Source organism: Crocodylus porosus, unplaced genomic scaffold, assembly GCF_001723895.1.
Source record: "Crocodylus porosus isolate Cpor-Errol unplaced genomic scaffold, CroPor_comp1, whole genome shotgun sequence".
In the NCBI taxonomy this organism is placed as follows: Eukaryota; Metazoa; Chordata; order Crocodylia; family Crocodylidae; genus Crocodylus; species Crocodylus porosus.
The window spans coordinates 18,742,401-18,757,108 of NW_017728926.1; the positions used below are offsets into that span (position 1 = coordinate 18,742,401).

At 42.2% G+C, this 14,708-nt stretch overlaps 1 protein-coding gene across 2 annotated transcripts in view; it reads left to right on the forward strand.

The window, feature by feature from the left end:
* Positions 1–14,708, forward strand: part of PEX14 (peroxisomal biogenesis factor 14) — an 89,063-nt gene that overhangs the window by 58,783 nt on the left and 15,572 nt on the right. For both annotated transcript variants that reach the window (XM_019541672.1, XM_019541673.1), the window contains one exon: positions 10,531–10,653. In XM_019541672.1, the coding sequence (XP_019397217.1) occupies positions 10,531–10,653 (123 nt within the window). The remainder of the gene's footprint in view (positions 1–10,530; positions 10,654–14,708) is intronic.

The window sequence follows — 14,708 nt, forward strand, 5'->3', positions numbered from 1 at the left end:
CCCGACTCAGGAGGCACCAGTCACCCATGCCCCCAGGGTGCTCCCTCCTATCCCTAGACTAAAACTGTGTCTTACTGTGAAACAGCCAGCAAAGGTCCTGAGCCAATGGGCCTGGTAGGTCATGTGTTGAAGGTGCTGCTGGTCAGTGCCAGTCAGCTCCGTCAATTTGGAAATGTGGTTTAATAGTTTCATATTAAAGATAAAGAAAAAAAGAAGCCCCTCCACAATTGTCAGTATCTTATTTCAACTGCAGGAAACTGCAAGTTTTTTTCTTTCAGCCCCTGAAAAATACTCTTTCGGATTGAAGAGCAAGCAAAGATCAGTTTCATCCTGATCAAGTTCTTCTACTAAATGACTGGTTACTGAAGGAGCAGACTTTTTTCACACTGAGGAGATGTTTCTAAAGCATGAAGGGGTTTTGGCCTCTTTGGTTCCTTTTGGGGACTTTTTATCTTGGGCCCCTTTAACAACACAGCTGGTTTATTTTGGGGCTGTGGAGACCAAAGCCACTGCAGGAGCGATTGACCCTTTCCCTCCTGGATCCTTTGGCACAAGGATTTCCTGGCATGATCTCCAATTTAGCAGAATGATGATTTCACAGACAATCTTCCAATCCCATTTCCAGTGCCTGTGACAAGGATGGCAATTGCTTACATGAAAAAGCAGCGTTAAGTAAATATTGCTGAAATTTAACTGTGTTTAAAGCTTTTAGCTTTTGTCCCTGTATAAGAAAGTAGGATCACTGTTTCCTTTTGCTCTTTATTTAATCTCCTCCTCCCACATAGTGGGCGTGTCTACATGAGACGCTTACTGCACAGTATCCAAATTACACGGTGCAGTATCCAAATTACATGGCATGATAGCATGCCAGTCAAAAACTGTGCTATGTGCTTCTCCACCACGTTTTTCGGCTACTGCAAAGTAAGCATTCAAAAAAAACAAAACCCCTGTGCACCGGGGCTACTGCTTGGTAGCATGAGTTACTGCACGTTGAATTAGTACTTGGTTTACCAAATACTAAACTTACTGTGCGGTTACTAGGGTGCATTAATGAACGTGTAGATGTGTCCAGTGATCTTATTTGTATTACAGTAGTGCAGAAGAGCCCCAATAATGGTTTGGGGCTTGGTTTTGCCATGTGCTGTGCAGGAATGTGGCCCAGAGAGCTTCACAGACTGTACTGTAAGATGACAGTGCAGGTGGGTACCACAAACAGAGAGCATTTTCTTTCTGTGTTGCTCCTTTCATGCACATGCCGATCTGATGCCAGCTCCCCTTCCCTTCTCCATCTGTGCCATACTGCTCCCTGCTATGCGACTATGCTGCCTGGTTCTTACTTACCACTCCCTCCTGTTTCTCATAGGTGCTGCCCAGTGCCTGCGCTCCTCTTCCCCTCCAACTTACAAGGCACACGTGGCCTGGCTCCCAGTCTCTACCCTTCTCCCAATTTTGGCTGGAAGCTGCAATGTAAGATCTATCCGAGACCACATTCTGCTGCTTTTTCTGCCTGCTTTTATTTTAGCTGTAATGAAGTTCAGCTAGGTTGGCTTCCTTTCCTTGCAGCAAGTTTTACAGGCCCCTCAACCCTTTTAGTTTTTGTAATAACAGCTTGGAAACAAGGAATAGTATGGGCTGGTGAGCACAGTTTTGGGCAAAGGGGACCCATGAGTCAAAGCTGCTGTTCCCAGTGCTGCCTTTGACCTGTTGTGTGAACTGGGGCAGTTAATTTCCCTTCTCAGTCTGTCTTATCTGTTTAGACTGTAGGATCCTTGAAACAGAGGCTATCTTTTGCTCTGCCTGTAAAACGCCTTAGCAAACTGGGGCCTGATCTCTGTTGGAGCCTTTAGCCACTAATCATGTAACACACAACAGTAGCCACCAGCCTGGGACCTGCCAGCTCTCCATAACGTGCAGCAGATGCTCACTGGTACCAGTCTGGGATATGGTGTTTTCAAACAAGTGTCAACCACTGAAAGCACCAAGCATCCATTTCCTTCGAGATGGCAGATATTTATGTTATGATAACATTACAATTACATGGTTAGCACCTGCCTCATTTGTGACCTGAGTTTCCTAAGGGTAGTGTTTTGTACGTGCTTCCCTAAACCAAATATCTGTTGGCCATGTCTCATTCATGGTAAATAACTGTACTGTTGAATTAACTTCTTACCATGGACTCTCTAATCCCCACAGCCTCTGATGTATGGAGGCACTTGGTCCCGCACGTAACAGTCTCAAGCCATGTGCTTTCTGAGTGAGTTCTACAATAGAGAGTGTGCCCTGTGCCGCCTCCATAGCTGTTTGCTATGAGTTTGTCTTCCAGTTTAGCCCCATATGTCGTGCTTTTTATGTTAGAGGAAACCTGTGTACTGAACGAGCATTGTCATCTGCCCCTTTAGTACCCCACAAAGATCTTCTATCAGATAATGTTTCTCTAAATTTATTACGATAAAAATGAACAGCTGCAGGCGAGAGACCTAAAAATAGGTACTGGAGATGATGAGTGCAATTCCTCGTATTTCTAGAAAGAGAGATCTCAATTCATGTTCTGTAGAGTGGTAGCTTGGCTTGTGTCTTGTTTGCTGGTCATACAGTTCCCTAGAGCAGTTCTGTGCGTCTCTTAGGCATGTGCCTCCTTGGGAAGAACTGGCCAAAAGGCAGGTCTCGCTATGGATTCTCTAACTAAAGACTATGAGAATTTATGGTCCTACCTCATTTGGCTCAGACTGTGACACTACCAGCTATCCTCTTTGTAACTAAGACGTTGTTTGGAGCAAAAGCTATGATGGTCAAAGTGGGCATTCTGCTGGATAGAAGGTAGTTGCTCAGGAATTCAGAGGTCCAAATCCTGCTGCTATTGCTGCCTTTAGCAATTTTGAAAGGGAAAAGGTCCGCTACATTACATCACATCATCCATTTACTTCTTCGGCCCCCAGTACAGGATTGTTCTCTTCCCCCTCTTCCTAATGCATTGCCCTGCAAAGTATCTAATTTAGTACTGGAAGCTGTGCCTGAACCATCCCTCCCTTTTTTCCTGTGTGGCAGAGATAACGTACTTCCCAGGACTGGAGAACTCTCCTTGCATTAGAAGAGGAAGACCTGACCTCTCCTATAACAGGTGAAACTGTGTCTTCTCTGCTTTGAAACCACCAGTGAAATACATTTTGCACTAGCTTGTAATGCAGTGATTTATGCTGAGAGATGCTGTGTAATATCCCAGTGTCCTTTTGCCTTTGTGTTTTATTTTTCCTCTAATATATTTTTGTGGGCGTGTTCCCATGTATGGCGGGTATTTACCCAAAATGCCCAAGGCAAGAAAGATGCCCTAAGTTCTCCTTCACTGGGAAATCTTCCGTGCTCTTGTGCATTCCCTTTTCCACTCTTTCCTTTAATGTTTTTTCTTTATTTTCTAAATTTTATCGCAATTTTTTCCTGCAGCTTTTGAAATAGTATTTACAAGGGACAGCTCATTTAAGACAGAAAATAACTGGAGAAAAAGATAGTCCCTTCTCTCTCACGCACACATGCATGCGCACACCCATGTGCATGCATGCGTACACAGACACACACACGCATGCACTTTTTTCATGACCAGGAACAACTTTTTTTCCTTGTTTTCTAAATGTGAGGAGTTCAAAATACACAAGAAAAGTTGCAGCACTTGTTCCTGGTTTTCCATTTAAAGACGCATTAAACAAGAAGCCTGCCCTTTCCTATTCAGGGCGAAAATATTTTGATCCAGTTTTCTGAAGACAATACTCATTTCATGAGAATATTTAATCAGTGGAAAATAGGGAGGATTTAGTTTGTTTGTTTAGTATTTAACCAAGTGAATAAGGCAGATTAGGGGAAGGGGGGGGGGACTGGACCCATAAACAAGGTGATATATAATATTTTTTTTCGTTCTCCTTTTAAATAAATACCGATCAGCTTTATGTTCGGAGACAATAGGAGCCGTTGGCTTAAATTTGCAGTTTACTGTATTTATGGCTGTAATATCAAGGTGCTGCCGTCGTAATTTCATGCCCCAATGAGAAGAGCAAGGTCGAAGCAAATGCTTCCATCGGCATCTGCTAACACACTAACTCATAAACAAGGCCCGGCTGGATCAGGTGGCACGGAATAATACAGGCTAATGAAATACAGCACAGCTTTCCATTACTGTTAGTTTTTACAGTGTCGTCATTACGTGTAATTTATGTTTAAAAAATTCAATTTTATACAAGGCTCTGGGAAATAGGGGTCTGCAGGTCACCCGACGACTTTTAACGGCTCTGAGAGTCCTTATTGCACTCCACTGTTCCAACAAAATGTTAATAATAAAATAAATAAAAAAAAAATCCCCCCCTTTTACTTTTTCTTCTTTCCCCTGCTGAGCCTCTGGTTCTGTCCGTTTAATTTCAGGCACTTTAAGGAGAGTTTGGAGCTTTCAGCTGCTGGGGGGGGCAGCCCCCTTCCTCTGGGGTTTGGGGAGAGGAACAACTGCCTGTTCACTTTCCTTTTGTCCCTCTAATCAATCAGGGGGGGCTGTAAATGGAGTAAACACAGCTGAGGAGAGGGAGATACTTAACAGCCTCTCTCCCAAACCCTCACCCTCTGACATTGCCCTCCTCTCCTCCATTACACTTCATTTTATTATAGACTCCAAGAGCCTGACCAGGAAGAGAAACTGCTGCCAGTTTGGGTTTGCTTTTTTTCCCTCCTAACATCAAAATACTCTTATTTTTAACCCTTTCTCCCCCACCCCTAATGGCCCAATGTAATATTTATCACTGTGTTGCCAGTCAGATTTTTCTCTTTTTAGTTTTGTGTAGGATAAACCAAGAATCAAAGGGACACAAACAGATTAAAAATGGATATGAAATATATATTGTTAAAAGTTCATAGCTGTGTAATTAACAGCACCTTGAATGCCGTTAATTGGATGATTAAAGCTGTGAGAATTCAAAGCGAGCTCAGTTTTTCTTAAAATTGCCTTGCTTTTTGCATTTTTGTATTTGAGACCGGTCAGCTCATTCACTTTGACATTCACATTCCCGGGCACTTGTACAATGACGGGGTTATGAGTGCAGCGGGGGATGTCTAAATCCAAGTCAAGTATCTTCATTCAAACAAAGGCAAAAAAAAAAAAAAAACAATTTAAAAAATCAGCTGGCTGCTTCTGCTGACCTTAGATTTTGGTAAAACCTTCAGTTGAAATTGAACTTATGTTGCCTCTTTAACAAGGGCAGGTGGAAGGATAAGGATCAGGAGCTCCCCATGAAATGTATTAAACGACATGAACTTTTTGGAGGTACAAGCGTGTTAATGAACAGTAAGACGAGCGTCCCGGGTAAAGAACCAGGTAGCGGCGTATAGAACTGACTGAACAGGTGGGCTCGTTAATCTTCAGCCAATCCCAGGATATTTTTATGGCGATTCTTTTAAAATGTGACCATGTCCTTAAGAAAGCAGTTGGCTCTGTGGCTTTCAGGAACAGGACCGTAACGTCGTTTCAGGATTCCTGCCAGCAGATTTTCCTTTTAGTGATGTGGGGTCTGATAGAGACTTCATGCAGACAGGTAGCTCGTTGTTCAGCTGAACAAAGTCAGCCCGTTTGGGTTTGTTTGCTTTTTAACTGAAATCATGAGAAAAAGAAAATCCTGTTTGTCTCTGGTTTGGCTCCGTTTGCCTCAGGTGTGACAACAGCCCCAGGGCCATCTAGCAGACAGAGTGGTAAAAGGCTGGGTTGGAGAATCCAGGAAAGAATTAAATTATTTTTTCCTGTCCACTCCTAAGGAGACAACATATTTTCCTTTTTCTAGTGAGAATTTTTCTCCTCAAACCTGACCCTTTCTTCAGGTATTAATGAACCTGCGGCCTCAGTTACCAGACTGGATAAAACACTGGGGAACATAATAAAAAGAAAGATACCTAGACTGGATGGGGACTGAATATGATGCCCTACAAGGAACGTGCAAGAGTTGGAAATGACTCGTTAAGTCATCCAGTCAATCTCCCAGCTGATGCGGGGTTGCTTCTTTATAGTACGTTTTCCTAGTGCTCTAGCTGCTTATTTGAAACTCAGAATATCTGGGTTTGAACCCCCAGATCTGCTGCAGATCCACTGTGTAATCTTGGGGCACGTAGTTTACCTCTGTGCCTTACCTGCCCATCTAGAAAATGGGGACAAAGGTATTGTAAGAAAACAGGCTTTGATGTATTGGAGATGCTCAGAGTCCATGACAATGGATGTTATAAAATCACATAGATAATTTAGTTTTAAAAGTCCCAAGCAAAGAAGTTTCCAAGTAGGCATCCCAAGTGCAGGCTTAGAGCATGGCCTGTTTTGTTGTCTAACAGTGTAGCTGATTGACTCCCGAAAATTGGGACTGGCAGGAGTGAAGTTGCTGAATGAGCGTTGCTGAGAACACCTGAATGCAAAATATTGTTGGGTGCTGGGTAATGTAAATTAACACCCTCCAACCTAAAAAAGAAAAATTGAATGTTTTATGAAAATTACGACTAATTCTTGCAAAAAGCCGCGGCTCTACGGAGGAGCAAGATAGACGGATGGGGGAGGGGAGGAGGTTTGCATTCTGTAGGGCTGTGAAGACAGTTTCCTCGCATCCTTCTCCTCCGCTCAGTCCTTGCTCAGTACCCTCTGCGGTTAGATTATTCCTTGCAGATAGCAATCAACTGGAAGGAAGTGTGTGTCTAATTTGCATGAGATTATTTAAAACAAAAAAAAAGGTCTGCATTAGTCAGGGTGATGGTAAACAACGCAAAGAGATGCCTTTTATAATATAGCCGTGGCTCAGCTTTCAAAGCCAAATATAATTCACTTACAATTGGCAGTTTCCTTTATTGTTCCTTTTAACCTTTTGCATTCTGCATGGTCTTGATCTCTCTCTGACTCCAGAAGATCTAAAATGTTTGTCTTTCATACCGTGGGGGAGGCGAAGGTTGCAGGGGATGTTCTGTTACACTGATGTGATGCTATTGACACGCTTGTTCCCAGAGACGATCATATTCAGTGCAAGGCTTTAGTTTTTGTGGCACCATTTATGCACCCAAGAGAGAGCGCATATACTGTTTGGGTAACCAGCTTTGTACTGGAAAAGGGCAGTAAGCAAGCCTGTGGATACTTTACAGGTCTCACTGGGTTGAAAGAGCTATCGATTCTGGGTGCTGGTGTTGGACAGAAGTGGCGTACCCCAGAGCTCAGAATGAGTTTTGATGTCCATAAGCCAGTGCACATCCAAGAAGGGCCAAATGGTGGGAGTATTCTTGTGTTGTGAATCCCTGGTGGGCAGAATGACTGAGTGGTGCTCTCTTCATCGCTTTTCCATTTTTTAAGCACTTAAAATGTCCCAATCTGCTCTACACACATATTAACTTAGGGTAGTACCAAGATGCCTAGGCTTCCTTTTTGTGTAGGCAAACCGGAATTCATATGGGTGAGTGAAGTTAAATGACTCCTGCTATTGGTACCTATTTCTGATTTTGTTTCATATTCAGTAGGCATGCCAGGATGGTTAAGTCAAGACAAGCTACTAGGCCAGACGGATCACTGGTTTGATCCCAGCGTTTTCAGTTTCTTTGAAAACGCTATAGTTTTTTGCATTCCTGAGTTTTGGAAAACAGTTTCCTGGGTTTGGAAAAGTTGCTCTTGCTGTGAGCACGAGAGAAGAAAAACTTTCATGGCGAAGTGTTAGAGTCCTGAGAATAGACTCCTTAAAATACCTAATAAATTTTTGCTAGTGTTCATGAAAAGTGCCAAAGTGACAGCCCTGGAGATAGACATTTTCTCTGAATCCAGAAATGGTGAGCTGAACTGCTGGCTTTTTCTTTCTCTGGCCTTTAACCCTGACCTTCAGTAGATCTCTTGGTGGTTAGAGACCGAGGTGATAGGTCTTCGTAAACAGCATAGTTGGAGATGGACAGATAGGGACGTATCCAGTCCCTGTACTTATTTCGGTCTTGTACTTTCATTATTAACAATGAAGCCAGTTGTAGTAATGTTTTCTGAGATGCTATTAGTAATGTGAATGAAACCGCTGCACAGAGCCACAGAATAGCCATTGGATGGTAGCAGCTTTTACTCTCTCCGAACTTGTGCAGGATTCAAATCGGCAAACTAAATCTGAAAGCTTTCATATCTCATTACCATTCACATGCACTTTCTCTTCCCTGTTAAAGCAGGATTCTGTAATGGAAACAGTGACACTCGAGTCTTGCTAGTGGGCATGACCAGAATAATGCAAGAAGTAAATTTTATCTATAAAACTTTTTTTTCCTAAACAGGATGAGAATTGAGGGGGTAGTAGGAATGGGAAACAATGAGCATTATTTCCTGTTCTTTGCATAGCCTGAAGATCTCAAGGACAAAGCATCCTCCATAACTTACTGTACGTTTCTCAGTGTTAAATGTTATCACATCTGCTATCTTTGCATGGAAACAGAACAAAATGCCCTTTTTTAGAGAGCTGCATTTGCAGTCAGCAGCTAATATAGCCTTGTGTGTCTGGCTCCAGACTTATAAAATTCCGTGGTTGCTAGTGATCTATAATGCCAGCATCTGCTTATGCTCTCTCCTCTATTGGATAATTATGAATTGGTTAAAACAGTTCCTTTCTTATTAGGATTTTACTGTCTAACAGGGCTCACGTACCATAAATATTGCTACTGGGGCTTTAAAACAACCGCCTGAGTGAATGTGTCCATGTGTCTCTTATTGCTGTCCCCTCTTGGTTGCTGGTCTGTCTGTATCTTTGCTATATGAGGCCCGCATCAAATGCAAGACGATTGTTTTTAGGTAGGTTGGTTGTATCCAAAAGTGAAGCCCAGAACTTCAGATTTAAAATCCTACGTGTGACATTGACAGCCAGCTCTGATCTGAAATGGGTCACTTAACCTTTCTGTGTATGAGTATCCCCTTTTTAAAATGGGGATAACAGTACTGAACGTAAAGGAGTTCTGGGAAGATCAGCTCATAATTATAAAGCCCTCTAAAAGACAGGCATGGTCACTGCTATGTGTTATAAGCCTTGACATCTATTCCTGGCAGTGTTGCTTGTATTATGGATTGCTCTATCAGACTCATAGCATGCAGTCAAATTTCAGATCCTGGATAAACTCCTGTAAGCAGGCTTTGTTCTGTATTACATCTCACTGTGATGTTGAGGAGCACTGTATTGTAAAGGGGATAAAGTTCATGAATTCCATCTACCAACAGTACCGAGCATGGCCATGCAGCTGAACTCCATTTATCTTGAGTAGTGTTGGAGAGAAAGTGCTCCTTCCAGCTCTTCTCCCCATTCTGAGCTTTACTCTTTCTTCCATGCTACCCCTTATGCTTGAAACAGCTTTCCAAGAGTCGAGTGGCCTCTTTCTTCTCCTCCAAATCTGTTTCCTTAACACATGCTTCTTTTGCAAACGATGCTGCTTTCATCTCCCTTCCTTCTCTCATATGTGCTCTGTATACAGTGGGGCCACTTGAACTACTCTGGAAATTCCTCAGGGCAAGGACCTTGGCTTTTTACCTGTTTCCGTGTGTGCTAGGTGGCAAGGTACAAGTGATAAATAACTTTTCAGGCTAATGGCATAGTCTCTTTCCTCATACCACTTTCCTTTTTTCTAAAGCACTTTTCCTTCTGTTTAAAAAAAACAAAACAACCCAGCTGTATTTCCTCCTTCACAGATGCTGGTCATCATGGATCTTTCAGCTGCTTTTCTCCCCCCCCACCCCGCATTGGCCAAATCCTCTCCATATGTTGTGACTGCTTACAGATGGGCATCCTGGCATTTCCCAGTGGCAGCAGAGACTACATCAACGTGTACCATGTGTGGGGCTACTGCCATGTGCAAAATAAAAACCAGGCTAGCCTCAGGCAGTCTAATCAGGCTGTGATAGGCTGGGGCAATGCTAATCTGAAAGTTTGGTCTTGGCTTTGTTTTGATCTGTTTTGTTATAGTTTTATTTCCTCCCTGCATTCTGTGTCCCATTCATACTAATCAGAGTCAGTCCTGATTTTTTTTCTTTTTATTTCTGCATTTGTCATAAAATAAAGCAAATTATTCCCGTCTTCGGAAACGATCTAGACTAATTAGTCGTCTAACCCAATAATTAGTTTTTTGTTTCCCTGTCTGTTTTCATGCATTATTGTTAGTTTTTTCCCCTCTTTTTTTTTTTTACACCATTACAGATTAAAATGAGCCACATTTGCAGTTGATGGTATCTTTTTTTCGGGGGAAGAATGGAGAATTGCAATAGAAAGCTACTTCAAAAGCAGCAATAAACTCAAGGATAAATTAAGGAAATTGAATGAGCCACATTTGGAAGCAGCGTTGAGGCTAATATTCTGTCGCTTAAGGTTAAATTGCAGCAGAGAGAGGGGGAGAGATTTCAGTGAATCCAAAATTGGGGAGGCAGTCACCATCAAAATCCTTCTGCAGCTTGAAAGGGTTCTGCCTGGCTTGAAGATTTAATTATGAATGCGTCAAGTGAGTAAAAGTACTAAACTTACCTCCTTTCCTCCTCTCCCCCAGGACTGACGGATGAAGAGATCGACCTGGCTTTCCAACAGTCGGGCACTGTCGCTGATGAACCACAGTCCCCAGGTCCTGCCACGCAGCTGGTGCCAACTCAGCCCCCTCACCTTGTGCCGTACAGTAAGTAGCCTCTTGACGGTACTTGATACTCTCATTTTGTACAGTTGTTTTTCTTGTCCTGTGTGCTTTTTTAATGATTTCAGATTTTAGTGCTGGACCCCCGGAATCAGCAGAATCTGCCATGGTGGTCCCCTGCAAATGCCCTGCTTGTCAGAACCACGAACTAGTGTTATTTTAAATACACTTTTAAATTCTTGATGCAAGTGACAGAAGTATGCAGCAGAAACCAACTCAAGAGTGTCACACAAGGCAACTGGGGATACAAGCTGCAGTCATTCACACTCTAACACAGTAAATAAGTCTATGATATCCTTTAGATCGGGGTGGGCAAAATGTGGCCCGCGGGCTGGATGCGGCCCGCCAGGCCATTCTCTCCAGTCTGTGGGGCCCTTAAAAAATTTAGAAAATTTAATATTTATCTTCCCCTGGCTGCCTGTCATGTGGCCCTGGAGGTCTTGCCAAAACTCAGTAAGCGACCCTCTGCCCGAAATCATTGCCCACCCCTGCTTTAAATTTAGGAAGCATGACCCAGAAAAATCTGGGTTCTGTTCCTGACTCTGCCACTGACTTACTGTATAAACATAGACAAGTTTCTCATCTTTTGTAGGCCTCAGTCTTTCCCCTCTAAAATTAACAATACTTGGTTTGATTTATGAATCTCTTGTTAATATTTACATAATGCTATGAGGTTCTTGGATAGAAGGTGCTATAAAAGTGCAAAGTAACTGTTATTTATTGTTATAACAATGGGACTTGTACACGAGATCACCTTTATTTGGCAACTGCCTATCTATGGGAGTCCATCACGAAGTATCCACAAATGCACCGAGTATAATTCTGCTGCACCTTAATTAGGAGATTCACCTCCCTTAAGCTACTGATTGTTGTTGATGGCTTCAGTGGTTGTTCAGCACGGGAGCGTAAAGAATTGGAGCACAGAGGGCAAATTACATTATAAGCTCTTTAGGGCACAGATTTCGTCTGCCTGTGTGGTGATCTAGGTCTAGCACAATTGGGGCCTGGTCATAACTGAGGCTTTAGGTGTTATTGGTTTACAAGTAAGAGTGAACAATTAATAATGATACTAATTTATCTTTGGGCACACCTTGCATCATGTTATTTGACCATAGGCTCACCCCATTTTAAAGATGGGCTGCAGAAATGTTGTATATGTATGTAGGAGTGGCTGTGCATTTAAAAAAAAAAAAAATACATGCATAGTACCTTAAGGTCGAGCAGAATCTGTATAGACTTAAAAATTTACATACCCATTTGCATTTTAAAGCAAACCTAGCAAAAAAGTATCTGAGCTCCATATAGTAAAAACTGAACTACACACCATTAAAAATCCATCACAAGGAGCTGTTTAGCTTAGATGTGTGGCTGGCAGTTTGAAAAGCACTTTACTTACCTGCCAAATGCTAAGATAAGGCTTGATATTGCTCCCACAAATTCAGTGAGTCCTAGTACATAGCGTTGTTGCATTAGAGGATGCTGATGCTCCCTTTCATTGCAGGCTACATCATCCAACTATCTCAACACATTTTCTCTGTGGTCCAGTAGGTCGGGAACAGAACTGGGAGATCTGTAGATTGACTTGACCACTGTAGCTCTCTGCCACCAACTTAAAACTGTGTGAACTTGGCCATGTGATTTAACCAGTCTGGGTTTCAGGGTCTGTGTCAGTGAAATGGGGTTAATATTACTTACCCTCATTTGTAATGTGTTGTCAGAATTTTAGATGAAAAACAAACCACATAAATGCTAAGTTTTGTAGTTATTATTAGACAAATGGAAAGTTTCTGTTGCTTGCACTGCAACCTGGTGCTTTATTTAGATCCCATGCTAGGCACTATGCTGTTTAAACACAGTAGAGAAATTCTAGTTCAGTTCCTCTGACCCACAGAAAGGTCTACATGAGATGATTCCTTTATGGCATAATTTTGCCAGAGATGGTCCTAAACAGGCTCTTGCTCTTGTAAAAACCCTTCATTTTGGGGTGGCAAGAAAAAGATCTGAAATGAAAGCCTCGATTTCTGTTGTGAATGGGCTACACCAGGATCGTAAATCCCAACACCATTAAATGTTTTGGTGCAGTTAATGAAATCCAACTCTGAATGTTGTGTCCTGAGCTAATACCTAGCTACTGCATTTTACAGGAAATAGCCTAAAGTCTAAAAGCTGTCCATCTTGTGTTAGTGCCCTCTTATCACAGCAGTTCCCAAGCGTAGCATAGCCAGCTTCATTCAGGATCTGGTGTAAAAACAGTGTTGGTTCTCCTGGTTTCTCATCAAAACCACTAAAGCCCCAAAAGGTCACACAAGGTAAAAATGCAAGTACTGGCATCAGTGACAGCCCGTACAGTTTTGCTACATACGGATTTCTTATAGCCTCAGTTCTGGGATCCTTGTGATGAGGTGAAAATCTTTCCTTTTCAAAACCGGAAATTTTTAGCCCATCTAATTGCACAAAAAAACTTGAAGGCCTGATCCCTCAGTAACCAAAGGCAAAGGAAAAGCAAGATCAGTTAGTTTTTTTAAAACCATATTTAAGCCAGCGTCATGATCTGGGAGACCCAACTGATGCTTTATTGAATGCTTGGGGATGGTGATTATTGCACAGAAGATCTATCCTGGTAAAGCAAACAAAATCTCATGCAGCAACCCCAAATCAGGCCAGAGACGACCACAGGGGTGAGATTAGACAACACCTTTAACTCTTTCCTCTTCCCCTTCCCCATGCTTTGCAGATCCTTGTAACTACTGAGTCTCTCAGTGTGGTTAAATTAACAAGGCACATGCATGACCTTTTCCTTTAACCGCACTGCTGTTGCCATTCCTTTCCCCATCTCTTTGGTTTGTATTATTGGTCAGATTCAGTTAGGCCTGAATCCATGTCCATATCAGCCTGCAAAGCGCGATTCAAAATGCCGAACTAATATAAATAATATAAATATAACAGAGAAATTGCTGGAGAGCTGACACCGTCAGAATTGACTTTAGGGCTGTGTGTCCCTGCAGACTTGGTCTAATAATTTTTAAGGTGGTTTATTTTTGTTACAGCTCCTTCATCTGTTGGAGGCTGATGGCTTGAGGGATACTGAAGCAGAGACCCGAATTCAGCCCAGGCCAATTGTTTCTGTAATAGTTTGCTAAATCCCATAATTTCTGGCAAAGTTTGTGAGCTCTGTCTTGTACAGAAAAATAATCTGGGATACTGTCTGTTTGCTATTTCTGTGATCTTAATAGGTGATGCTCAAAAGCACCCATGGGACAGAACTAGTTCAGCAGAGAACTGAGACTAAGTCCTACAAACTAGACTACACTGTGCTCCCTCTCTTGTGCTCTTAATAACTCAGGCCTTTCTGAAGGAGAGAGGCTCAGAAAAGCATTTACGTTATTTAAATGCCTCCTGCTGCGCACATTGTGCCAGGAGTGTTGGCATTAGAAGGTGTTCTGATATTTTGCTGGAGAGCGCTATTAGCTATATAAGTATTAAAAAAAAAAAAAAAAAAAAACTTTGTAAGCCTTATAAATAGCATATATCTTGCCAGCAGCAGAACCTGCCCCTGGCTTGGCTTCAGAGAAAGTGCAGTAACTTTCAGGGGGCAGAGAGGGCAATGAAATTCCTTGAGTTCCCAGTCCTTGTCTTGGAGCTTGGAGTCTCCTGTCCCATTCCTCCTCTACGCCCTACTCTAGGGGTAATTCTTTCCCTCCACTTATGTACTTTTGCCAAGAGGTGTCAAAACTGCTCAAAAAAAAAAAAAAAAAAGAAGCTTGATTTTGATTAATATAGAGAAACAAGACTTTGCCTGACTGATAATAAAACTGATAAATGACATTTGAATTACTTGTAGCGGTAATTTATTACATAAAATATCTTTTATTTGACATGCGATTAGTTGCTGGAAGCATCACTCAATCTGACTAGTTTAAACATGCTCTAAAATGAACCCCCTGTAAAAAAAAAAAAAAAACAAAAAAAAAACAGGGCTGTCTACTCGGTGCTATGAAATATACTAATCCAGGAGTGAGGACGAAAATCTGACTTTAAAT